Source organism: Sceloporus undulatus, chromosome 8 (genome assembly GCF_019175285.1).
Source record: "Sceloporus undulatus isolate JIND9_A2432 ecotype Alabama chromosome 8, SceUnd_v1.1, whole genome shotgun sequence".
NCBI lineage: Eukaryota > Metazoa > Chordata > Lepidosauria > Squamata > Phrynosomatidae > Sceloporus > Sceloporus undulatus.
In genome coordinates, this window is record NC_056529.1 from 34,048,641 (window position 1) to 34,075,555 (window position 26,915).

Sequence of the window (26,915 nt, forward strand, 5' to 3'; positions counted from 1 at the left end):
GTTTTGTCAGCTCTTACTAACACAATGCAAGTCATCTGTGCTGACTGGTTAAACCAATGAGATGACTATTTGGGTGTGTGTATGTTTTAGTTATAAACAGTTGCTTTGACAACTCCATAAAGAATCCTAATTTTGCATCTCAAGCTGGTGATTTTCATTCAGTTCTCTACTGCTGGCAACAACCAAAAACAAAGGGCAAGTTGAAATTCCCAACAGGTACATGCATGTAGCCTTTTATGTGTTTCCATTCTTTTCCAGGAGCAGGGCTAAGTTCTCGAAGGACTGAAGAAGATACTTGCTTTTATGTCATCCTACAAACACAATCTCGACAGCTATGGGTGAATATAGCCGCTTTATAGACTGGGATAAGATGGATGCTACAATCCAGGACAAGGATGCAAAGGAACTGACTAGCACAGAATTTCAAGATCTGAAACAACTGGCTCGCCAGGGATACTGGGCCAAGAACCACTCCTTAAGAGCAAAAGTATACCATAAACTGATTAATGATATCCCTTGCCGCACAGTGACTCCAGATGCACACGTCTACCGGGACATTGTGTTGAAAATTGCTGGCAAACGTAACAGTAGCAACCTTCCACTTCCAGAATTTGTAGACAACAGCCTAGTTCCCACTTACTGCCTGAATGCAGAGGGCATTGGAGCCGTCAGGAAGATAATCTCTTGCATTGCAAGCCAGTTCCCAGACATATCATTTTGCCCAGCTCTGCCTTCTGTTGTGGCGCTTCTCCTTCATTACAGCAGAGATGAAGCAGAGTGTTTTGAGAAGGTTTGTCGTATCCTTGCTTGCAATGACCCTTCCAAGCACTTCATTGATCAGACATTCTTGGCTTTTGAGTCCTCTTGCATGACCTTCGGTGATCTGGTTAACAAGTACTGTCAGGCCGCCCACAAGCTGATGGTGGCAGTCTCGGAAGATGTTCTGGAAGTATATTCGGACTGGCAACGTTGGCTTTTTGGAGAACTACCTCTGATCTATATTGCACGTGTCTTTGATGTATTCTTAGTTGAAGGCTACAAGGTACTTTACCGTGTGGCACTGGCTCTCCTCAAATTCTTTCACAAAGTCAGAGTTGGGCAGACTTTGGAATCAGACAATATACAGCAGGACATCCGGACTTTTGTTAGGGACATTGCAAAGTCGGTGTCTCCTGAGAAGTTGCTGGAGAAAGCGTTTGCAATTCGACTCTTCTCCCGGAAGGAGATCCAGCTTTTGCAGATGGCCAATGAGAAGGCTCTTCAACAGAAAGGCATAACAGTGAAGCAGAAAAGGTAAAGTAAGATAATAGGCAACCCCAGAAAGTTTCCTCCCAAAAGCATCCCCAGAATCTGGTAACACTACTACTCATATGAGGGAGCGAGTCCACTTGTTAGGGTGGGAAGGAAGTGTCTATTCAGGGTGAAGCCATTGGGAAAGTACAGATAAAGTATGGTCCATGCACTAAATCCCTATGGCCTGTGAGAAGTGCAGACTTGATAGTTACATTTACATATTGCTTATTCACTTTCTGGTAATTGGGCTTTCAGGGGAGTGTGGTTTTTAGCAAGGACAGCACTAGTACAATGAAGCTTATGCACATTAAAGCCCTAAATTGCTGAAGTCCAAGATGCTAAAGGACTGCCTTATCCAACATGAAGCTGTTGTTGTTGTGTGCCTTCAAGTCATTTCAACTTATGGTGACTCTAAGGCGACTATATCACAGGGTTTTCTGGAGCTGAGAGTGTGTCACTCGCCCAAGGTCACCCAGTGGGTTTCCATTACCAAGCGGGGAATCGAACCCTCATCTCCAGAATCGTAGTCCAACACTGAAACCACTACAGCAGCTAAAAAGGGATCTCTTAGCACTTATTGACAGCTAAAGTTATTTTTAAAGCATTGACAGTTTTCCACATTTTGTAAAAAATCAGCATTACAGTTGTGGTTTTGAGAAATAAGTCTTTATTTTCCTGTTTCTCACCTAGCAATGGTTAGTTTATAGTACTTTAAAATTGTACAAAATGTGGTAAAAAAAACCCCAGTCTCCTTCCCCCAGCTTTTGCAGTAAACACAACACCCATTGCAGAATATAAGGCAGAGTATGAGGCCATATTAGTGGCCTTCTTACATCATTTTGTAATATACCTATAGTACAGTATATTTTTGTTAAGAGCCAGTGTGGTGTAGTGGTTTTGGCGATGGACTATTACTCTGGAGACAAGGGTTATTCTGCTGATCCACTGACCTGTCTTTGTTTTCTTTTCTTTTGTTTTTCAGAGAGGGAATTTTTCAATGTTGTTGAAATTGCAGTGTTTTACATGTGTTCAACCATGTTTGAATTTGCAGCGAGCAATTTAAAAAGAATGACAAGGTATAAAAACATTGACCTAAACAAAATGCTGCCTCAGGTCGCTGATATGTAAGGTACTGCACTTAGGGTGAAAAAATGAAAAGCATAGATATAAGAAGGGGAACACTTGGCTTAAGGAGACTACGTGTAAAAGGGATCTAGGAGCAGACCACAAATTGGACATGAGTCAACAGTGTGGTGCAGCAGCTAGAAAAACCAAAGCAATTCTAGGCTGCATCAATAGAAGTATAGAGTCTAGACTGAGGGAAGTAATAGTGCCACTCTATTCTGCTTTGGTCAGGCTTCACCTGGAATATTGTGTCCAGTTCTGGGCACCACAATTCAAAAAGGATGTTGAGAAGCTGGAGCATGTTGAGAGGTGGGCAACCAAAATGGTGAAAGGCCTGGAAATCATAAAGCCCTATGAAGAGCGACTTAGGGAGCTGGGGATGTTTAGCCTGGAAAAGAGAAGGTTAAGAGAGGATATGATAGCCCTGTTTCAGTATTTGAAGGGATGTCATATTAAGGATGGAGCAAACTTGTTTTCTGCTGCTCTAGATAATAGCAAACAGAAAAACCACTGTCACTCCTGCTAATCTAGACACTATCAAAACAAAACACAGGTATGCAATACTGACACCTGTAAATTATACCTTTTATAGCTGTCAATACTGCATACCTGTTTTTGGTTTTGATAGGCTCCAGAGAATAGGACATGGAGCAATGGATGCAAACTACAGGAAAAGAGATTCTACTTAAACATTAGGAAGGACTTCCTGACAGCAAGAGATGTTCAACAATGGAACACATTCCCTCAGAGAGTGATGGAGTTTCCTCCTTTGGAGGTCTTTAAAAAGAAGCTGGATGGCTATGTCTTGAGGCTGCTCTGATTGTGAGTTCCTGCATGGCAGGGGATTGGAATGGATGACCCTTGAGATCCCTTCCAATTCTATGATTCTATTTTGTGTGCATGAGAAAAGGAGAGGCTTTGCTCTTTTCCTGCTGGCTCATTTCTGGTTTTTAAGAAATTAGAAAATTGGACTGGAACTAATGGAATGAAATTCAACAGAGACAAATGCAAAGTTCTATATTCAGGTGACAAAAGGCAAATACGTTGGTGTAGGAGCATTGTTTCTCCCTCCTGTATCTGGAATCCTGAAGGCAGAAACTTTCAAGATGGAAAAATAGCTGATGGGGAAGGTCACTATGCTCACTTTCATGTTTTCTCTGTTCAAAAATGACAGCCTCTTGTGGCTGCTTTTATTGAAAAACAGTTGGGGGCTTCCTGATGCACCTGCCTATAACAGCTGGTTTAATCCTAAAATCCCAGTAACAAATTTAACAAGCACTTGCAGAGATAAATACAGCATGTAGCAGTTTCCTCTTTCATGAAGCCTTCGGTGCCTTGTATTTGAAACAGCCAATTTTTAAAGGGTACAGTATTCACTGGAAATACTAAAAATTGGCCTTGGTTCATGAGATGTTCCTATGCTGTGATAGTTTTTTATTTGCTTGATAGCATCACAGCAACCTACATACATCAAACCAGTTCCGCCACCTTCTTGCTTAACGCTACAGTTAATTTTTGTTGATCCAGTTCTGTTTAGATGAGGTCCTGGAGAAAAGGTCTAGAGAACGCTGGTTCTGATGCTGTTTTTTACTTCTACTATACAGTAACTTACTACAACAGGGATGGCGGACATGTGGCAATCTAGATGATGTTGGACTGCAGTTCCCATTATACCTTATGATTAATTTTGACTAGGACTAATGGGATTTTCAATCCAACCAGATATGGAAAGCAGTGTACCCCCTTGTGCTGCAGAAATGAGCAAGAAACTAGATACATTTTATGAAAGCTATATAGTAGTACTGTACGTCTGATGGTTCACATGTCTGAAATACCCCACTGTCTGTGCAGAGTGAAAGTAGAAATGGCAAGGGTTTAACACTGTTGTATCAAGTGAAAATAAAGGTGACCTGAGGCCAAAAAGGAATTGAGAAGTAATAAAATGGTGAATATGCATCTGTGCTTGATTTCATTCAGACCTTACTCTTTGTGTTTCTCTATAGGCTTCTTCCACACACTTCGGTGGGGATGTTTGAAATCGCTGATCTTTTCCTTGTTTTTCTTTTTGTCTCCTTTCTCATGCCTTCTCCTTCTTTCAATTCCAAATCTGCTACACCCTTCCTTTTTTGCAGCATTGCCTCCCCCAAAAGGTAGGTTTTGATTTAAATCTTCCTGCTTTGCTTTTCTCATCTGCCTTTGCTTTGCTTCCTTATGGCTGTTATCGCTGCTGGTTGCTTGGATGGGTACAGCATTTACTTACAATAATTTCAGATGACAGTGGGAGGGAAATCAAGGATGTCTTTCCAATGCTTTCATCAGTCCTATTGCCAAGTTTGGTGTAAAAAGGCCTCCATTGTAGTCTAGCTTTAATTCTGTGCATTGTCATGAAACTCATGGGTTTTCTTGGTCTTGTTTGACCTGGTCAGACTGCAGAGGGCATTAGATTCCCTGTTGGCAAAAAAAAAATAATGCAGAGCCATTGAGTAGCAAGATGTATAATTGCTCTTTATATAACTAGCTTTGTAACCCACTGTTGTTTTCTACTAATGGTGTCTTGCTCATGCGGTGCCTTGTCACTATGAGAACTGATATTACCTACAAGCTGTTCAGACTACGTTGCAGGTATATAGTGTTTCTGCCTCTTAACCTGTGTTTGGAGGTGCTCTGTTGCTGTAAGAAAACCTTCATTCTTCCAGAGTCCCTTCATGCACTTGCAACAAGGTGTAGGGCACAGCTTCTCCATAGAGTTGTGTGTTTATGCATTCCTCATAACCTGGTTCCATTTCCTTATTCTGTTCTCTGCTTTTACAGTAATTCTAACATTCACTATTCAATCCCTTACCACAGTTTTCTGTTCTTGTCCATCCTCACTACTTCTGTCATCTGCTTGTATTGCTGCTTATTTCATAACTATGCCCTTTCTATTTGCCATCCTTCCCTCCACAGTCTTTTGGGACAAACAAAGGAAAGAATTTCTGGTCCAGTTTACTTTAGAGTTTGCCAGACCTTTTGGGGTGGACAATTTGTAGTTCTCCAAATGCTTGTCGTTGTGTATGAGGCATCTAGTCCTATTATTATCCACTGCTTAGGTCTTGTAGATTCAGGCCTCTGACCTCCTTGAATTGAATTTATCCATCTGGCCTGTGGTCTTCCTCTCTTTCGGCTGCCTTCTACCTTGCTTAGCATTATTGTCATCTTAAGATGTGGCCAAAGTACAACAGCTTCAATTTAATCATTTTGGCTTCCAAAGAGGGAGAGTTTCAAATGCTACAGAAAATCACATGAGACACAACTAGCTGTTCAGTAGTAAGTGATGATAGGGATGATGGGTGCCTTGGTGGAAAAGTGGTTAAATGCCAGAACTGCACCCACAACTATGGAGATTATTGCAGTCCCGTTCTAGAAATGCTGCGAGAGAAGCCTGGGTTGCATACAGGCCACATACTGCCTGGCGATGGATGAATGCGATAAGATTCTCCCTTAAGAAACTTACATCCCTGGTCTATCCCGGAAGCAAAGCTGATGCAATAATTTCCATTGTGAGTTCAATCCCAGGGCTCCAGGTTGACTCAGCCTTCCATCCTTTTGTAGGTCATTAATATGAGTATCCAACTTGTTGGGGGCAATTGGCTTACATGTTTTAAACTGCTTAGAGAGTGCTTAGTTCACTATGAAGCAGTAGAGAAATGTAAATGCTAATCGCTATAGTGATTGCAATTCAACAATATCTGGACAACCACAAGTTGTCCGGTCCAATTTATATCATCAAGTATCTATTTACATTATATTTCCAAGCTTGCTTGCTTGCTGATTGACTGATTGATTGTTCGCCTAGGTTATCTCACAGTTGACGATGACATGCCTTTCTCATCAATAAACAAATGTGTTCAGTCACTCTGCTGCAAGCACATAGTGCTTGTGCTTTGGCAGCAAGGTATGAAATTCACATTAGATTGACCTGCGTAAGCTTTGATGGTCTTTAGGCTTTGGTTAATCTCAGAGCACGCACACTGGCAGCATGCCTCAAGAGACATACATATCCACAGAGGCAGGGTAAACATACCTGGGGGGAAGAACAATTAGCATTAGCTTGGTGCATGTTACAGTATATCCAGGGAAGATACAAGAGCCCTAAATAGCCTCTTACCTGGAGATCAGAGGAGCAGCAGTAAGGATTTCAGCATTCAATGAGCTGGATTCCTTTTTCTTTTCTTTTTCTCTTTTCCTGTCAGAAAGAAGCATAATAGAGCTCTAAGGCTGCTAAATAGCACTCCATAGATAATATCAGGTTTTCTTTAAAAACCAGCTTGTAGATTTGCAGTAGTCCAGAACTGCATGTGCTCTAAATATCCTCATAGGTGCATGGGTCCCCAAAATGAACTTCCAATGACAGCAAAATATAAAATTGTTTTCTCTTCTGGCCTTGCTATCTGGGGATTATTGGAGATACAACTTGTTGAAGGCCATTATGAATCGGTAACTAATGAAACAGTCCTAACTTACTCATTTTCATACCATTCATTTTATACCATTATTTTGCAGTGACTACTCTACTTGATGTGCAGTTCACCCTTAAAAATTCAGTCATTGCCTGTATCCAGGTAATGGGTTGCATTGTTACTAGCTTGGCGGTTCCCTTTGCTTGCAGCATCTGGGAAGCCTTGAAATGGAATGCAATGTAGTTGTGCTGTTTTTTTAATAATTCCAAAAATTGGGTACGTGGACAATGTTGTCAGACACAGCATTCAGCAGAAACTCTTGGGTACAAATTGAGGATGTAGGCATCCCATTAACCCCAGTCCCAACAGCACTGAGTCCTGTAGCACAAGCGGAGAAGGCTTTGCCCATCTTCTTCAAAACATCCACTTTGCCAGGCATCCCTTCCTGGAAAGAGTGGCATTTTAGTATGTCATAGACATGCACAAAAAAACCAGTACTGTAATAGAATCCTAGAGCTGGAGGAGACCACAAGGGTCATCCAGTCCAACCCTATTCTACCATGCAGGAACTCTCAATCAAAGCATCCCCATTGACAGATGGCCATCCAGCCTCTGTTTAAAAACCTACATAGAAGGAGACTGCACTACTCTCTGAGGGAGTGTGTTCCAATGTTTAATAGGTCTTACTGTCAAGAAGTTCCTCCTAATGTTGAGGTGGAATCTCTTTTCCTCTAGTTTTAATCCATTACTCCTGGTCCTGTTCTCTGGAGCAGCAGAAAACAAGCTTCTTCCATCCTCAGTGTGACACCCCTTCAAATAGTTAAACAGGGCTATCATATCACCTCTTAATCATCTCTTCTCAGGCTAAACATACCCAGCTCCCCACATCTCTCCTCACAAGGGATGGCTTCCAGACCCTTCACCGTTTTGGTTGCCCTCCTCTGGACACACTCCAGTTTCCTTTTTGAATTGTGGTGCCCAGAACTGGACAAAGTATTCCAGTTGAGGCCTGACCAGAGCAGAATAGAATAGCACTATTACTTCCCTTGATTTAGACACTATACTTTTATTGATGCCGCCTAACATTGCATTGGTCTTTTTAGCTGCCGCATCACACTGTTCACTCATGTTCAACTTGTGGTCTACTTGGACTCCTAGATCCCTTTCACATGTACCATTGTTAAGTCAGGTGTCCCCGCCCCTATCCTATATCTATGCATTATATTTTTTCACCCTAAATGCAGTACCTTACATTTCTTGTAGCACCTTGAAAAGTAAGCAGATTTACTGTAGCATGAGCTATTTTTTCCCCTTTATTTTGCTTTGCCACAGAACAGTGCTACACACTCCATTAGCTGGTAAGTTTTCAGGAAAGAACAAAACAGTTGTAGCTAATGTGTACAAATATGTTACCAGTCCCTGACACATGAAAGACCCACACGTCATCCTTACAAACACTGCTGTAGAGGACTAAGACGTCAGAGCAGCAGTGCCTGGACAAAAAAAAGCTACAAAGGAAGAGTGGAAAGAGAAAAAGCTGAATTACAATATATCCACAGACTCCATCCCATCAACAATGGGTTGATCAGAGACAATGGCATCCTGGCTAACACTTCAGCCTCACATGGATGCTCTTAACCGAATTATCATATCTCTTTTCTGGTTCTCAGCCAGCACACACCACATTACAAAATTCCCTCCACCATTCATATGGTCATCCACCCACCCTGGCCTTGGGTAGCATCTTTCCTCCTGCCTTTGTCCCTCAGCAACCATCCATAAAACCACATTTATCACCATCTCCATACCCACAAGTTTTGTATTTCAGTCATACAGTCTGATTATAAAGATCCTTCCTGGGCAGCAGTTCACTCCATGCATCTGAGAAAGTGGACCAAGTCTATGAAATTTTATGCTGCAATTTCTTTCTTACAGTTAGTCTCTAAGGTTCTACGATATCCCTTTGCCACAGAGAAGAGATACATAACAAAGTTCAAAGATATATCCATGTTAGTCTGTAGAATAAGTGTGTAGAGAAATCTGGTAATACCTTTGAGACATAACTAAAGAAAGACGTTGGCAGCATTAGCTTTCATAGACAAAACACATCTGAAGAAGTAGACCTAAGTCGACGAAAGCTTATGCTGCCAACTTGTTAGTCTGAAAAGATCCTGTTAACACAGTGTGTAAGTTTTTAATGGATAATATTTTAATTCCTCTGCTATTTCACTGGTGTTTTATTTACTTCAAAGGTTGTATTGCAAGTTTCTAACATTATTGTTAGTTGCTGTGGGAATATTATAGTGAAAGTGTTAAAGAAAACAAGAAATATATTATAGGTTGAGTCTCCCTTATCCATAATTCTGAAATCATTGACAAGCTTTGTTTCATGCACAAAATCATTTAAAAATACTGTATAAAATTACCTTCAGACCATGCGTATATGAAACATAAATGAATTCTGAGTCTAGTCTTGGATCCCATCACCAAGCTATCTTATTATATATGTATATATAAATATAGGTATTCCAAAATCCAAAACAACCCTAAATTCAAAACACCTCTGGTCCCAAGCATTTTGGATATGGGAGACAACCTATAGAACATGTTGTAGGAGGCTTTAGACTTGAAAAGATTGCTACATCAAGGAACTACTGATTGGACTAATACAGTAAACTAGTGCAGCCATATTACAGTAGAGGGAAGTGTAAAATTAGAGTGCTTTGTGCAAGAAGCATCCTTCTGCATCTCAGCCCTCTTTTCTGGCATGCTGAATAAACATCTTCAGAGTTTGGGCTTGCTTTCTGCTTTGGCTCCTGCATTCATCTGACACAAGCTGCAAAATCTGTATTTACATTTTGCTTGGTTTCATGTACGTATATCGTCTGGTCCATAGTCCTCCTCTTTGTTGTTGTTATTATTATTATTAACCTTTATTTATAAAGCACTGTAAATTTACACAGTGTTGTACATACAATCTTTTAGTTAGACGGTTCCCTGCCCTCAGGCTTACAATCTAAGAAGACACGACACAAAAGGAGAAGGGAGTGGTGGTGGGGAAGGGGATCAGGTCCAGCAGTTCTTCTCCACCTCCATTGCTTTCCTGTTTCTTGGTGTAACTGAGCTATGTATGGATTCTTTAATTCCCCAGAAATAGATTATAGTCCCAAGCACATGAGATTTTTCACACTGCAATACATGCATAAAAGTCTGTCCTTAAACTTGGACACTGGTTAGAAGAGAATTTTATTGGCTGACCAATAGGTTTGAAAATATTCATGCCTATACAGTTTATCTGCCACTCTAACCATTGGAACGACTGCTCCTCTTTAAGACATTGTTTATTAAATGCTATCGCTGTAATTGTGATCATACTGCAAGTGGACCACCAGGAAAACCAAGCTGTGAGTTCCATCACTGATTAAGCTGGTTTGGAAATTCAGTAATAATTTCTCAGGGGGGTTTAAACCAGAATGTTCAATCTCTTTTCCAATGGCTATGGCTTTGGTGAATTGGGGTAGCTTGCCTACAGATGCACAAAATCTATAGGAAACCGATTAAAGGGCATGATCAGAACACAGCTGACCAGTATCCCATTTGTGACATAAGCATTTGTATATCTGTTCTTGAGTGAAGAGCAAGTAGCTATTCTGTATTCCTTTGTGTAAATGTCCCACCAGCCCTCCATCACCTTTCAAGCCTCAGGAAGGGGCTCTGTCTGCTTGATGTAGGATCTTTCATTGTTGTTGTGTAGCTTCAAGTCATTTCCGACTTAAGGCATCATGGGATTTTCTTGGCATAATTTGTTTAGAGGAGGTTTGCCATTGCCTTCCCCTGAAGCTGAGAGCATGTGGCTTGTCTAAAGTCACCCAGTGGGTCTATATGTTCTGAAATTTTCCAGGATTTCCATTATGATTTGAAAATCTTTAGGGTTGTTGCAATCAATGCCGAATTACTGACCTCCATTTATTTATATGAAAATCAAATCTAGGGTGTACCTTTCCACATAAACATACCAAACTGGATTTAGGAATATTTAAAATGTAGTTCATAATATTGTTCCCTTGAAAATCTTTTTTAGGGATGTATAGAGTTTTCAACCTGTTGTTCTCTTGTTGAGGGTTTTATGGAAATTGTATTATTAATGACATTTTAAAAATGCTAAACTCAAGAGACATATAAAGTCAGTTCAGTTCTTTTGCCCTTTCATTGTTTTCCTGTTGTGGGTTGGAGCATTGTTTCTGCTCACAGTGCGCTGTGTCGGTCTTCAGGGTATGCATACTCATCTTCAAATGCTTTTGGGTGTTTCAAAATTATTCTTTCTTTCATAGAAAAGGCCCGTATTGGCCAATATTTGCTTTGGTCAATTGTCCTTGACTCCTTTTCTCAATAATACTTTCTGTTGTTCCACAGGCAAAATGTCCACTTGGCTGTTCATGCAGAAAACTTCAAGTCTGAAATTGTTGATGTAAAGAAAATGAGAGATATCTGGTCATGGATTCCCGAACGCTTTGCACTTTGCCAGCCTCTGCTGCTCTTCACCACCTCTGAGCATGGTTGCAGCCTAAGCAGGTAATGTTTTGCCTCCTTTAAGGGGGCATTCACATTCATTTTTTTTGCCCCGAAGAGATGCGGATTGCTGCGCTGATGCATATCAAGATCTTTGTTCCCGTTATATTTTGGCTTCGCGAATCTCTCCAAGTCATTTTAACCCTTGTGTTATTTACACATGCTATTGTTCCAGGTTAAAATGGAGCCTCCTTCCTTCCTTTGAACAATTTGGAGCTATCAGAATCGATTGAGAAGTGTATTCACACTGCTGACGATCCGGATCAATGCTGATCTCTCAGGAGAACCTGGGGGAAGGGGGGGACAGTATTAATATCCCTGGTTGAGTGGGGTTTTTGGTAGCCTCCTAAAGCATTAAACCTGGGTGTGGTACATAGAACACCTGGCTGACCAATCAGAAGGCAGCTGAGGTCCAGTCAGTAGAATGTGGGCTGGGACTTTTGAACATTCCATGCGTCCGTTGGTAGTGTCAGTTGGGATTTGACAGTTGAGGGAACAGTTGAGTCCAAGAGAGGACTGAGTTCTTGACCTGAGGGAATAGTCAGATGAGTCCAGTGAGTGGACATAGTTCTTCTTTGTGGTCTCTGCGAATTACACAAATGGGTTATTTCTGCGCATGCGCAGCAAACTCGGAAACTTCCAGAATCTCTGGGCAGAAAGTCATGTAACTTTCATCAGCCTCTTTGCAACTTTTTGGCGGTAGCCCCGCCCATCCCGTATATAAGGCCCCTGGTGGCCCGCTCCTCTTCAGTTCCTTCATTCCGCCGTGTTAGCAGCTCGAGGAACTTCGCTATCATTGCTATTGGATTGAATCTCTGGACTATTGACTCAGACTTTCCTCTTGACCATTCTTTCAGTGAAATCCCTTGAATTTTTCTACAACGACAGAACGGACTTGACCTTGGACTGGTAAACGACCTACGATTGTTCCGGAGGACCTCTCATGGTCTCCTTTAAACAGTGCACTAATTGCGGGGTTAAAATCCCCATCTCGGACGGCCACGACAAGTGCGTCCTCTGCCTTGGTGTAGCCCATATCCCAGGCACCTGCACCCATTGCAGGGCCATGACTTCCCAAGCGCTGAAAAACCGGGACCAGAAACTCAAAGCGTCCCTTTACGACAAGGTTTTTCAAGCGGGAGCCTCGGGAGAGCCTGCCCAGTCTTCCTTCGCCTCTACTTTGGCCCATTTGGAGAAGCCAGACAAGGCTTCCAAAAGGAAGCATGGGGACAAGCAAAAGCCTTCTAAGTCCTCCAAGTCAGACCAGGACTCGAGGTGCACCAAATCGGCTTCTCCGCCGCCTAAGACCCGGCATAAAGGGCCCCCGAGTACAGTCTCGGTGCCTCCTCCTGTTTCGAGGCCCCCTGCGACACCTATCCTGGAGATAGCTTCAGGCTCTATCCCTCTACCGCTGGAGCCGAGGATTCTGGTCTCGTCTCACCTGTCCATCCCAGACAAGGATCTCCAGATCGTAGACTTAGACCAGAGCTCTGAGTCCAAGGGCGAAATCCCGGACTCCAATGCCCCGCTCTCGCCTCAGAGACACAGATGCCCTTCTCCGTCTCCATCTCGACCTTCTCCTCAGAGGCGCAGACAGGCTTCCCCGTCTCCATCTTGGTACAGACACCGCCAGGCGCCCCCTCAACCGAGGGACAGAGCCGCCCTCGGGGCTGAAGCTGACGAAGCGCTAGCTGGTGACTCCACCCAGCGCTACCATCCCGACGAGCCCGTGCACCGCTACCATCCTGACCAGCGCTACCAACCCGATGACTCTACCCAGCGCTACCATCCCGACCGTGACCGCAACCAACCCAATCGGGCCCTCTTTGACACCTATCCTGATCTCATCTACGACCACCACCCAGGTCAATACCTGCTTCCGGTCGACCCGGGTCATCTACGGCACAATCTACCGGGCCCAACAAGAGTGAGACCCCATTCTCCGCAACCGATTTCCTTCTCCAAGGTCGACGGAACGGACAGGATGCATCATACCAGCAGGGACCCATCTCCCTTGAGTCGGGGTGCAAGCAGATCCCCCTCAAGGTCACGCTCCCGTTCTCTCTCTCCACCAATGGACATTGAACAGCCATTATCTTTTGGACTCCCTGATGCACCATCGCCCTCGGACGATGTTAGATCTTTTTCAGATAAGGTCATCCGTATGGCTGATGCACTCAAACTGGAGGTCTCTCACTCTGAGGAAGACGCCCTCGACCCTGTAGAGCGTCGTATCCACGGCTCAGCTCCGGCTCCTCCTTCCTTGGCCTTCCTGCCCTCGCTCGACAAAATTGCCAAGAGGTCTTGGGAGACCCCGGCTACCATCTCGTCTACCTCCAGGAAGATCGAGAATTTATATAGGGTTACGCCATCGGGCCCGTCTTGGCTTTTCAACCATCCAAAGCCAAACTCTGCAATTGTTGAAGGGTCACAGACCACGTTTGCTGCCCGCCCGTCCTCCTCCCCTGTGGATAAGGAGAGCAGAAAGATTGACGGCCTAGCCAAAAAGTTTTACACGTTGGCAGCGTTGGACATCAAGATTGCCAACTATGCCGCTTGCATGGGCGCTTATGTCCAACTCTTGATGGAGAAAATGGATCCTGTCATCAATGAGTTACCGGACGACAAGAGGAGAATCATGGCGGCTCTTCGCAATGAAGTTCACCGCATTGGGGGACAGCAGATAATTTCCGCCAGGCACGCCACAGACTGTGCCTCCAAGATTCTGTCGGGCTCGGTGGCCCTCCGCCGCTATGCTTGGCTCCGCTCGTCAGATTTGGCTCCCCAGGCCAAGGCTGTGATTGAGGACATGCCTTTTGACAACTCGGGCCTCTTCAACAAGGAAACTGACGAACAGCTCAGTTTCCATTACAGGATGAAAACGGCTGCCAGAAAACACGGGATGTCAACCTCATCATCTAGAACACCCCGACATAGATACAGCGGCCAACATTCTTGGTACCATCAAAACCAGCAACGTTTCCAACAAGACCGCCAATTCCAGCCCCAAGACAGGTCCTCTCACGGCAGACTTTCCCAATCCCCATCAGCCCACCAGGACCAGCGACTTCCATCCCAGCCGAGATTCCAGCAGGGATACAAGAAAAAAGACGCAAGAGGCAAGAGAAAGTTTTGAAACTCCCTTGCGCACTTCGTCATTCCATCCTCAGATAAATTAGGGCCCTTCTTTGACACCTGGGCCTCTATGACACCTGGGCCTCTTCTGGACTCCCTCGGCCTCCAAGTAAACCTGGAAAAGTCAAGCCTCACGCCTTCCAGACGGATCGAGTTCATAGGAACGATTCTGGACTCACAAATCTCCAGAGCATACCTGCCCCAGCCCAGGTTCCTGGCTCTATGCACGGCCATCCGGGCTTGCCTCGGCAGGCGCCGTCTCAAGGCTCGGACCGTTCAGGTGGCCATGGGTCACTTAGCCTCCACAACCTTTGTCACCCTATGGGCAAGGCTCCGGCTCAGACCTCTACAGTCCTGGTTCCTCTCCGTATTCGATCCCATCAGGGACCCCCCAAACAAGATGCTTACCATCCCGAGGAAGGTGCAGAGTTCGTTACGTTGGTGGCTCCAGCCCGACAACGTTTGCAATGGCATGCCCTTCGTGTCCCCACAACCAGACATTACGCTGACGACGGACGCATCCCTTCAAGGCTGGGGTGCCCATGTGTCAGGCCTAACCATCAAAGACAAGTGGACGCAATCAGAGATCAGCCTCCACATCAACGCATTAGAGATGCTGGCAGTCCAGAAGGCACTCAGAGCATTCCAAGCGCTCCTCTGCAACAGGATTGTCCTTCTGCTCACCGACAACACCACTACGATGTACTACCTCAACAAGCAAGGTGGCACAAAATCGACGACACTGCTGGATATCACTCTCTCCATCTGGAACTGGTGCATAATGCACAGCGTCATGCTACAGCGCATACACCTTCCCGGGGACCAGAACGACCTGGCGGACAGGCTAAGCAGATCCCCTTCCACATGTCACGAATGGATGCTCCACCCAGAGGTGGCCGCTTCCTTGTTTCGCCGTTGGGGCACACCTGCAGTGGATCTCTTCGCATCACCACGGAACACACAAGTTCCGGCGTTTTGCTCTCGGACCCGAGGCTCGGGCTCGTTGGGGGACACCTTCCAGTTCAGATGGACTCACGGATTGGCCTACGCCTTTCCCCCCTTTCCCCTCATCACAAGAGTTGTGGCCAAGATGATGTCAGATGGGACCGACGCGATCCTGATCACTCCGTGGTGGCCCAGACAACCTTGGTTCGCCCCGCTTCTGCAACTCTCCAGCAGAGACTTTCTCCGACTCGATCCTCCATCCCGACGTGATGTCCCTTCCATTGGCAGCATGGAGGATTTGGTGCTGACGTCGTTACCGACGAACATACAAGAGGTCCTGCGGGCAGCTCGGAGACCCTCCACGCAGAGGTCCTACCATTATAAGTGGGACAGGTTCAGGACCTTTTTAGGGGGGAAAGGATGTCCTCCCTACACAGGTATCCATTCCAATTGTGTTGGAATTCCTTATGTCTCTTGCAGACGCTGGGCTTTCTTTAAGTTCAATTAAAGGCTATTTGGCAGCCATTTCCTCCCATTATCTATTTGATGATAAAACATCCCTGTTTACCAACCCCCTTGTAAGAAGGTTTTTGAAAGGGTTTAACAATATTCATCCCCCTTGCTCTACCCCTGTCCCGGCCTGGACCTTGTGTTATTTTGGCTATCAGTCAAACCTTTTGAGCCCATGGCGACTATTGACTTGAGACTTTTAACTTGGAAAACTGCATTCCTAGTCACCTTGACATCTGCCCGTTGGGCTGGTGAACTTTGTGCCTTGCGGGCGGACCAGCCTTATCTCCGATTCCATAGGGATAAGGTGGTTCTCCGTACCGACATCTCCTTTTTACCTAAGGTGGTGTCGGCCTTCCATATCAACCAGGACATTGTGTTGCCAACTCTTGCACCAAACCCGTCCTCAGATGAAGAACGTCGGATTCATGCCTTGGATGTTAGAAGGGCTCTTGCCTTTTACTTGGACAGGACCTCTGGCTCAAGAGCCTCTAACCGACTCTTTGTTTGCTACTCTGAGGCTAAAAAAGGGATGCCAGTTTCACCTCAGAGGTTTTCTAAGTGGGTAGTGAGTGCCATTCACCTGTGTTATGAACTCGCAGGCAAACCCTGTCCCGAACGGGTTCGGGCTCATGCGACTCGGGCGGTAGCGACATCCTCTGCCTTTTTGATGGGGATCCCTCTGGAGGATGTCTGTAGAGCTGCAGTCTGGTCCCAACTTTTGACATTTGTGAAACATTACAGGTTGGATGCCAGGGCCAGGCAAGACGCAGCCTTTGGGAGGGCAGTGTTACTTTCTGGTTTGCACTAACCTTGCTCAGGTTTTTTCACTATTGCACTATGTCATGTGTTAATAAAGTTGTGTTCTTTAATTCAGACACTCCCTCCTTGTCTTAAGCTTGCTAGTCTACCCATTTGTGTGATTCGCAGAGACCACGAAGAAGAAGGACAGGTTGCTCACCTGTAACTGTGTTTCTTCGAGTGGTCATCTGCGAATTCACACAAACCCGCCCATCCATCCCCTCAGTGTCTGCTCATTTGACAATGCTTGTTGCCGCGCTGTTTAGCGGCTCATTCAGAACTGAAGAGGAGTGGGCCACCAGGGGCCTTATATACGGGATGGGCGGGGCTACCGCCAAAAAGTTGCAAAGAGGCTGCAGAAAGTTACATGACTTTCTGCCCGGAGATTCTGGAAGTTTCCGAGTTTGCTGCGCATGCGCAGAAATAACCCATTTGTGTGAATTCGCAGATGACCACTCGAAAAAACACAGTTACAGGTGAGCAACCTGTCCTTTTATGAGTTCCAGAGGGGTACTGAGGTTTAAGTCCAGTGTGAGTGGCTTATAACCTGATAGATCTTGTTAAGTCCAGAGAGGGACTATCTTTGGGAAGAGTCTGAAATTGAGGGACTCAGAGATAACCCAACTCTAGGAAGGGAGTTTTGGGATTATGAGGATCCTGAGGGATTTCATAGCCTGAGTGGCTGATTTTGGTTTATTGCTGAGAGAAAGAGAAGTGAGATATCTGTAACTAAGGCCTGTTACAGACTGCCAAGATAAAGCTGCTTCGGGTCTCTTTGGAGGTATGCTATTTAAATGATGCATGGGTCCTAAGAGTCCGGAGGTCGCGCCAAAGCCTCACTCCATTCCTAAGCACCGGAGTGCAGCTTTGGTGCAGCTTCCGGATTCTTTTTTTAATTATTATTAAAGCATATAAAAATTACAAATATTGACATAGTCGACATTTTCACAGTGATATCACACAAATACAGTGGTACCTCGGGATACGAAATACCCAGGTTACGAAATTTTCAGGATACGAAAAAATCCCATAGGGAATTATTGTTTCGGGTTACGAATGTTTTTTCGGGTTACGAAAAAACTTTTGGTGCTTTTTTCGGCTTTTTCGCACGGAATCGCGGCTTTTCCCCATTAGCGCCTATGGCAATTCGGCTTACGAAGGCTTTTCGGGTTACGAAAGCGGCCGCGGAACGAATTACTTTCGTAACCCGAGGCACCACTGTACTATATGTTATTATAAGACAATACAAATACAAAGACTTACATTGACATTTAATACATAACACTTAACACTAACTATCCTTTGACAAATTCTACAAGTCTTCTTAAATACTTCCTGGTTTCCTATACTATACCTGTTCATACGAATCAAAATAAGAATTCCTAAAGATTCATTGCATAAGGTTGAGATTTTCAATAAAGAACCATAATTAATATCAGTTTCAAAAGATCTAAATCATTCTTATAATTTATAATTCACATTTCCATCAACATTCCATATCTCTACCACTACAGTGATAGTATTGTTATCAATTATCAAATTTAGGAGTAGGGGCAAATAAGAAATGCCATATTCAAACAACAAAAGGGGGAATAATCTCTATATGAGACAATAGATCAACATGATATTTGATATATACAAGATTCAGTTCCTTTCATCTTGTCTATAGTTCTGTACACACTGCCATTCTTCTTCTGTCTCTCTAAGCCTTTTTTCTTTCATTAGTGCAGACAAAATGTCCAATTGCATAGCTTCATTAAGGTTGCTCAGCCATTCTTCTTTTGTTGGGATCTTGTCGCTCTTCCAGTATTTCGCATATAGGATCCTCGCCGTTGTAATCATATATAAGATAACGCATCTACTGGTTTTACTTTTTTGTATGTCTTTGTTTAAATTTTCTGGAATCATATTTAGGAGATATAGAAGGGGATCAAAAGGTAAGTTGCATTGGGTGATTTCAATTATCATTTTATCCAAAAAAATATTGCTTTATTACAGCTCCACCACATATGAAGAAATGTACCGTCAGCTTTGTGACATTTCCAACAATCTGAATTTGTATTTTTGTAAACTTTTTTTAACTTATGGCAGTGATGTACCATCAATGAAACATTTTCCAAAAATTTTCCCGGTAATTCTGGCATAATGTAAAGTTATTTGATTTTCTTAGTGTTTTTTCCCACTTGGTCAAATCAATTGGTTTTCCAATATCCTGAGCCCATACAATAATGTTGTGTTTTATTTCCTCCTGCTCTAGATCTCTCTGTTTGAGAACTTTGTAGTATTTAGAAATATGACCTTTTTCCTTATCAAATAGAATTCTGTCTATAATCGTTGTTTCTTTGTTCAATCCTGGTTCTTTTTTATCTTTTTTTAACTTCTCCGTTAGTTGTATATAACTGAACCAGTCACTGATCCACCCTTCTGCTTTCAGCTGTTCATACGATTTAGGAGAGAAGGTGTCTTTTCTTTCATTATCTATTAAATCCTTATAAGTTATCCATGATACGTTTTTGTCTTTTCTGGTTCTGCCGAATAGGGCCTCTTGTGGCGAGATCCACATTGGTAACTTTGTATAGAATTTGTTTTTAGTCCTCAACCTTGATTTTAGTATGGCTCTTCTGATTACGTGGTGAGAGAAGTCTGCGTTTTCCTTTAATTTGTCGTACCAGAGAAACGAGTGAAATCCAAATCTGAGTTTGCTACTCTCTAGACAAAGTAATCTTACATTCTGTAACTTTGCCCAATCCTCTGTCCATAATAAGCAGGTGGCATCAAAATATAACTTGAGGTTGGGCAATGCCAGTCCCCCTCTTTCCACATCATCTGTTAGGATCTTCCATTTTACTCTGGATTTTTCCCCTTCCCAGAGGAATTTGGATAATTCACGTTGCCAAAGTTCAAAATATTGGCAGATTTTGAAATAAAAAAAATGAACTTTGGCAGAATGCTCATTTTGATTGCCGCCACTTTCCCTGAGAGGAAGAGATGTAGTTTAGACCATTTCTCTAGATTTTTCTTAATTTCGGTCCAGATTTTACCATACTTATTCTCAAACAGATCCATGTTTCTACTGGTTAGCCATATTCCTAGATATCTTGATTTCTTCTCTAATTTGAATCCAGATACATCACTAAGTTCTTTTTCTTCTTTTGCTGACATGTTTTAGACAGTTTTGTCGTTTTGTTTTGATTGATCTTAAATCCTGAAACCTCTTCATATTCCTGAATAGTCCTTATTAGGTGGTGTATGCTGTTTTTGGGATCCTCCAGATAGAATATCACATCATCTGCATACGCTTTTAATTTAAAGTTATGCTCTTTAATTTGTACTCCTCTAATAGTTTTTCTTTTCTTATCTGGTTGTTAAGAATTTCTAATGATAGTGTAAATAAGAGGGGGGAAGCGGACACCCCTGTCGTGTTCCTTTTCGATCTTAAATCTCTTTGTCCTTTCCCCATTTATATTTAGCTGTGCTGTGCAGCTTTCGGATTCTTAGGAGGCATGCATCATTTAAACAGTATACCTCCAAAGAGACCCGAAGCAGCTTTATTTTGGCAGTCTGTAACAGGCCTAAGTTGCCAAGTAATGATACAATAACAACTGTACATCAAAGATACTTAATATAGGTCTGTTATTCAAATAAACTTTTATTATTGTTTGAAAACTGCTTGGCTACTATATGTTAAAAGGAGTAGATTGTGGTGTGGAATGCATCACTTAAATTGGTGGCAGCGTTAGGGTAAAGGTTGACTAGACGGGGCCTTCACATAATTGAGTGGCACAATAGAAAGGTTGTTCATTAAATAATTTGGTGGCAGCGGTGGAATAACAAAAGTCCAAAGCACCTGCCACAATAGAAAAGTTATTCGTTACATTGGATTCATTCGTAGTATGAATGGGCCTAAATGTTTGTAAAGGAATCTGAGAACAGAGCATCACAGTGCAGTTAGTGACAATAGCTAATTCCATCTCATGGCCAAGATGCTTTGGTTGAGGTCTGCACTGTGCCCTAGGAAGTGCTGTAAAATATTACTTTAAAAAGTAACCAATTACAGATATATTATTATTTGCCCCAAAACGTAATCTATAATATATTACTGTATTAAATTTTTTATTAAATATTCCTTCTGCCTTGGAACTGCCAGATTGTCATTGCCAGCAGATGCTGTTTGTTCCCTGGTTGCAAGACAAGCAATGCCTGCTAAGGTTCCCTCTTCTACACAACCATTAAAAGTGCTGGAACTCTCTCCATTTACAGTCAGGCAATTTTCTGTGGGTGGAAAACCTGCCACCAGCTTGCTTTCTGTTATCTCTGCAAAAAAAGATTCTTAAGAATTATACAAATGGGGGTGGAGATGGGGGTGAGTGAGAAATGTTGCGTATACCAAGGATTGTCTTTACTCTTGGAGCCACTTGGGAGCCTCCCTCCGCTCATGCTCCATCTGGAGGACCCAAAAAAGAGGCGCTCTTTGCTTCCAAGCAGCCCAGAGAGGACTAAAAATTAAAATCATGAACACAATGTTTCTTACCTGAGAACACTTCTTTAGGCATCTTTAGCCCTCCAGTGTCAGGTCCTGCCAGGACCTACTTCTAGTAGAAGTAAAGCACCAATGACCCTTTTAATAAGGGCATAATGTATAACCTCCTAGTCTCCAGAGTCGTAATCCAACACTCAAACCACTGCATCATGCTGGCTCTCTATTAATATAGTGAGATTTATTTCTGAATAAATATACATAGGGATTGCATTCCTGTTGCGACTAAGGAACAGAGAACTAGCAACAAACTTAGTTTTGTGGATGCTGTCTCCAAAGTCCTTGTTACTCTGCAGGCTGTAGACTTGGGCCCAAGTGACAATATTATTATAATGAATGAAAAACCTCTAGAGGAGATGTACAATTACTAAGGCCAACATTGCAATGTTTCACTAATCAGACCTCCTTTAATATATATTTTAGGTTTTATTCACATTGTGAGGGACAAGAGCCAACCCTCCTTCTGATTAAGACAACCAAGCAAGAGGTAAGTTGGTAGGATGAGTAGACTATTACTAAAGGACTGTGTGTCACTTTGAGTAGACTGTTATTAAAGAACTGTGTGTCCCAAAGTTGTGACACATACAGGGGAGAAAAGGGGGAAACCTAGAAATTCTTGCTAATTTAATCCACCGCAAAAAAAAATCTTTGTTTTAGTGAAGTAACTTGATGTTTGCTAATCATTTTCCTAGATGGCACTGGTATTAATTCAGAAAGCACTAGCTATTTATGTTTCGTAAGCCCACTTTTCACTTTTAGGAGTGAGGGGAATCTTGGGGGAAATGAAACCAGAAAGCTATTGCATATCATGTTGTAGGTCCCATCCAGCTACTGCTCCATAGGTGCCACATCCTAACCACTGCAGTATGGGTGTAAACACCACAGCTTTTGAATGGGATAGTGAGTCTTGCCACTGTCCTGCTGCCCTGTTTCTCATTAGAGTGATGCTTTTTCATGTGTGATGGCAGACATCACCATGAGAATTGCATCATCAGACAAGACTGGCTCCTTTACCTACAAGGTATGAATTGAGAAATTTGTTTTGCGTGTTCCCACATTCCAATTGTTTTCTGTTCCTGTTCTTCCTGTCACATTTATGCAGAAATGTGCAAATTTGGTAGGTTCATATCAAACATGGATTGAATAAAATTATGAACAAACTGCATTGATTCAGTAGGCATTTAGCACAACTTGGATAGGTATATTGTTTCATTAGGTGCAACTGTTTCCAGCCACAGAGCGGCTGTATTGTGTATGCTGCTATAGGTGTGAAAGATAAGGAGCCTGCCAGGAAGAGGAGGGAATAACCCTAATTCAGTGCTAGCCCTGTTGAATACACAGGGTTTCAAATCCAGATGTTTAAGAGTTAAGCACTCAAAGCCCACAGCCTGGATGACTCAGTCTTGTCAGTACAGTATTGTGTTTTTGTGCATTTTAAGTTTTGAAATGTCATTTCTTTCTGTTGAATTTAGGAGGAAATGTGTGAATTTCTAAGTGAAGATCCCTGTTTTTACTGCACATATATAGATGTAAAATGTTGCTTGGCAACCATAGACCCGCTTCAGCTATAACCTGCTACTCTCCCACTAGGAACCAAACCTAGATTTTCCACAGAGTGCATACTCAGCTAGGAGGTGCAGCCAGTGATAGGTCCCAGACAAATGTGCATGCAAGACATGGTAGAAATGACCTTCCAGATTTGTTTTGAACGGCTGATTCGGATGCTAGAGGAGCCTCAGGACTGGAAGAGCAACTCCCAGAACCCTAGAGGTTGCCCATTTGTTTTATAAGATATACACTGGTTGCATTTAACATCTAAAATTTGTTAGGTGCCTTCCCAAAAATGTAGTGCGATTTGTCCTTAATCCCTTATTCTATCATTTTTGAACCTTCAGTCATCAAACTTTCAAGTGTTACTATGTTTTTCTTAAATGCTGCCTATTACCTATCCTAGGTGTGTGGTGCATATTTGTCAACGGATTGGAATGAACGTAAGCGAGGAGGAGGCAAGCTGAGTTACTTTGGTACAGGAGAATGTTTTGTTTTCAGGGTAAGAAGTAATCATGGTGTATGTGTGTACATGCATGCTAATGCATCCTATTGAGCAACCCTCTTCTGGATACCAAATTAAGACATCTCTGATCCAGTTCTTGGATTTGTGCCCTTACCCTGTGGTTATTATCTCAGCTGATGAGATCACCAGGGAGTTCGTGTTCAATATCCAATAAATATTTGTTTCATTATTTGCTTTGTGGACCATGGATCTTGAAGTGGACCACACTGTATCCTCACAGAGCTCTTGGCAAGAAGCCCATTCTTCCCTGAACATTGCTGTGATGTATTTTAATTTGATCTACAAAATGCAGTCGACCCTCTGTATCTATGGATTCCTTATCCACAGATTCAACCATCCATAGCTTGAAATATTTTTAAAATGTACATAAATTCCCAAAAACAAACCTTGATTTTGCCATTTTATATAAAGGACAACATTTTACTACACCACTGTATTTAATGGAACTTGAGCATCCACAGATTTGTATCCACAGAGAGTCCTTGAACAAAACCCCAGCAGACACAAAGGACCACTATATCCATTTACTGAAACCCACCAGTAACCATCATGGAGAAGACTTAGTTCTGTGAATGTTTTCTGTTACTTTGTCAGAGCGGAGTCAGCTTTTCTAGGATTTGTTCTTCTCCCTCCATCCTACTCCATTTGTGAGTCTGCTCTCTTTCGTTTCTGATTTGGGAGCCCTGATGGCGTAGTGATTAAATGCTAGTACTGCCCCCACAGCGTTATGAGTTTGATCCCAGGGCTCCAAGATTGACTCAGCCTTCCATCCTTTCGTAGGTTGGTAAAATGAGTACCCAGCTTATTTTGGGACAATTGGTTTATAGATTGCAAACTGCTTAGAGAGTGCTGACTTTACTATTAAGTGATATAGAAATGTAAATGCTATTGGTATTGCTATTGCTACCTGAACCTAGGAGGAAAGCAAATGTTGGTCGTTTTTATTAAGTATTGTGAAGACTAAGATACTCAGCTGGCAAAAAATTTTTATGTTTTGTTCATTGGCCAGTGAGGAGATCTGGAAGCAAAAGTAGCATAATACCATGTATCCAGACTACCCCAAATTCCACAGAAATCTTACAGATTCACCAAAAGTCTTCATCAGGATGTGATGTCTCTCCTTTCACAGAGCTTGGTAATCTTTGTGTATAGCTCTCCTCTGCAACTATATACACTGGAGTCGTTTTTCAGTTGAATGCTCAACTGGAATCCTGTTGGTGAAATACATATACATAGTATACCTGTGAATGTATTTTTTTTTTGATCTTGCAGAGCAAGGTGTCTCATACCTCTTTCTGCAAGGCCCCCATCCCATCATGTAGTGACACCTGGGAATTGCTGCTACAGATATATCTCCCTGGCCACTGACTGACTACACCTCTGCACTTGCTTGAGCACCAAGGGAGGAAGAAGCAGCCTGACACTGGGAACAGAGGTAGTCAGTGGCCAAGGAGACAGACCCATGTCCATCGATCACCAACACCCCGCTGCTGTCACATGCTACTAAGCATGAGGGAGCAGCTTCCATCATCCCTTGTAGGTACAGCAGACAATTGCACTCTACCAGCATAACATAAGATCTTGGCGTTATATCTTTTTCACAAGAGGATATATAGATGTATTAAACTAAAGCCTGAGAAAGGATGAAGGCACACATTTCAATACTGAAGCAAATTTATAGCTGATGAGCGCCCACAACTGAGGTATCTTTTTTTTTTAAAAAGCAATTTTAAGATCTACATTAGTGAAATTGATGTCACTGGTGGTGCCTTCAAATCATTTCCTACTTATGGTGACCCTAAAACAACCCTATCATGGGGAAACACCTGCTGTGTTTCCATGGCTGAGCTAGGAATTGAACTCTGGCCTTCAGAGTCATAGTCCAGTGCTCAAACCACTACATGAAATCCTTGTTAAAATGCTTTTGATGTTGTTACGCAGCGCGTTAGGCAACACGTCAACGTATGGCACCAGGATCACCACCTTTGTGACTGTAGGCAGTAGCTTGTGAGTTGGAGAAACACCTGTCGCTTTCTCAATGAGCAAAGAGACACTGTAATCTTCTCTCAGATTAGGCTTTTATTCATAGAAGAAGTTCCGCTCTGTACAACACTATATACATCGACACCATCCACATCAGTAACAACCCACTCTGAGGCACCAACTGTCTCTCTCTCCCTCAGTGACAGTTGAGAGTTAACAGTTGCGTCAACATTCCAATGATGCACTGTTGAAATGCTGACACACATAACTGCCACTAGAGCTGTAAATAACTTCCACAACTGCTCCACATAGTGGCCACATCCATGTCATTTTATCTGACCTGTCTGCCATGGTCCTGACAATCCTAACTGAAATTAGTGAAATGCTGACCTTTAAAGTGGCAGCCATGAATGGGTCGCTAGGATGAAACATTTGGAGTTGAATTTCTGGTTTTACAAGACACCAGCTGTAACATTATGACACTGCCCTGAAGCCTTTCTCACAAGTGTATATTTGTGTCCTGTCTAGAAAAATAAATGAGAAACACAGTATATGTTTCCTGCTGGACAATTTGAAATCTCTCAATCCTGTAGAGATACCAGACTGATTAACACCTGGATGGGAGACCAGTGGAAACCCATGTAAGCTGCTCTGAGTTTTCTAAAAGAACAGCTAGGTATAGATCTAATAATTTACTGGTTTGATACCTGTGCTCAGGGTGAAATTTGGGGCCAGTCATGCCATGGAGCTTTCTCAGAACATGTTATAAAGGAGAACCAGACATGAAATTTAATGTCTATGAAGAATTCTAGGTTAATTTCTTCTCTTTTCTTTCCAGCTGGTACCTGAAGTAGAACGCTATGAATGGGTGATAATCAAGCATCCAGAGCTAGCTGTGACTGGATTAGAACAAGCAGACAGTTCTTCTCAGCTTTCTGACCCTCCATCTTCAACCAACCTCCCTTCAAATCCTTCAGACCGTCTATCGCCCTTCCTTTCTGCCCGACATTTCAATTTACCTTCGAAAGCAGCATCCATGTTTATGGCTGGTGATATTGAATGCATCATCATAGGTAAACCTGCGCACACCTACTGCTGCATGGCCTAGCATCTATTTATAGTTCAAGAAACATAAATGACTCTGCTATTTTTGCAGGTGCACAGGCAGCATGCTTTTACATTTTTATTTCTGAATGGACCTGTATCATCTTGAAATAAGGGTTAAAAATGAAGGAAACATTTTGCTACTTCATTAATCTGGCGTCATAATGAGGTTTAGCCCAGCAGCACCAATACTTTTAAAAGCTGGTTTGCTGGTAGCAGATACGTCTGGCAAACGCCACTTCATTTTGGAGGTGTTTTAACACAGAGAATGTCCTGCAGGTCTCTTAGATTATGCCATCATATGCTGGTTTATACTTCCAGTGTGATTTTTCTCCTGGAACTGGGGTTGCCATACATCCTTCTTTTCCTGAACATGTTCTCTTTTTCAGATCTAAATTTT

At 42.9% G+C, this 26,915-nt stretch overlaps 1 protein-coding gene across 3 annotated transcripts in view; it reads left to right on the forward strand.

Moving 5' to 3' along the window:
* The window catches only part of TBC1D24 (TBC1 domain family member 24), a 37,909-nt gene that overhangs the window by 8,375 nt on the left and 2,619 nt on the right, over positions 1–26,915 (forward strand). For 2 of the 3 annotated variants that reach the window (XM_042437949.1, XM_042437950.1), the window contains 6 exons: positions 259–1,293; positions 4,551–4,568; positions 11,271–11,429; positions 21,778–21,841; positions 23,309–23,404; positions 26,250–26,484. In XM_042437949.1, the coding sequence (XP_042293883.1) occupies positions 335–1,293; positions 4,551–4,568; positions 11,271–11,429; positions 21,778–21,841; positions 23,309–23,404; positions 26,250–26,484 (1,531 nt within the window). In that variant the 5' untranslated portion in view covers positions 259–334. The remainder of the gene's footprint in view (positions 1–258; positions 1,294–4,550; positions 4,569–11,270; positions 11,430–21,777; positions 21,842–23,308; positions 23,405–26,249; positions 26,485–26,915) is intronic. The other variant, XM_042437951.1, reaches the window with a different exon arrangement.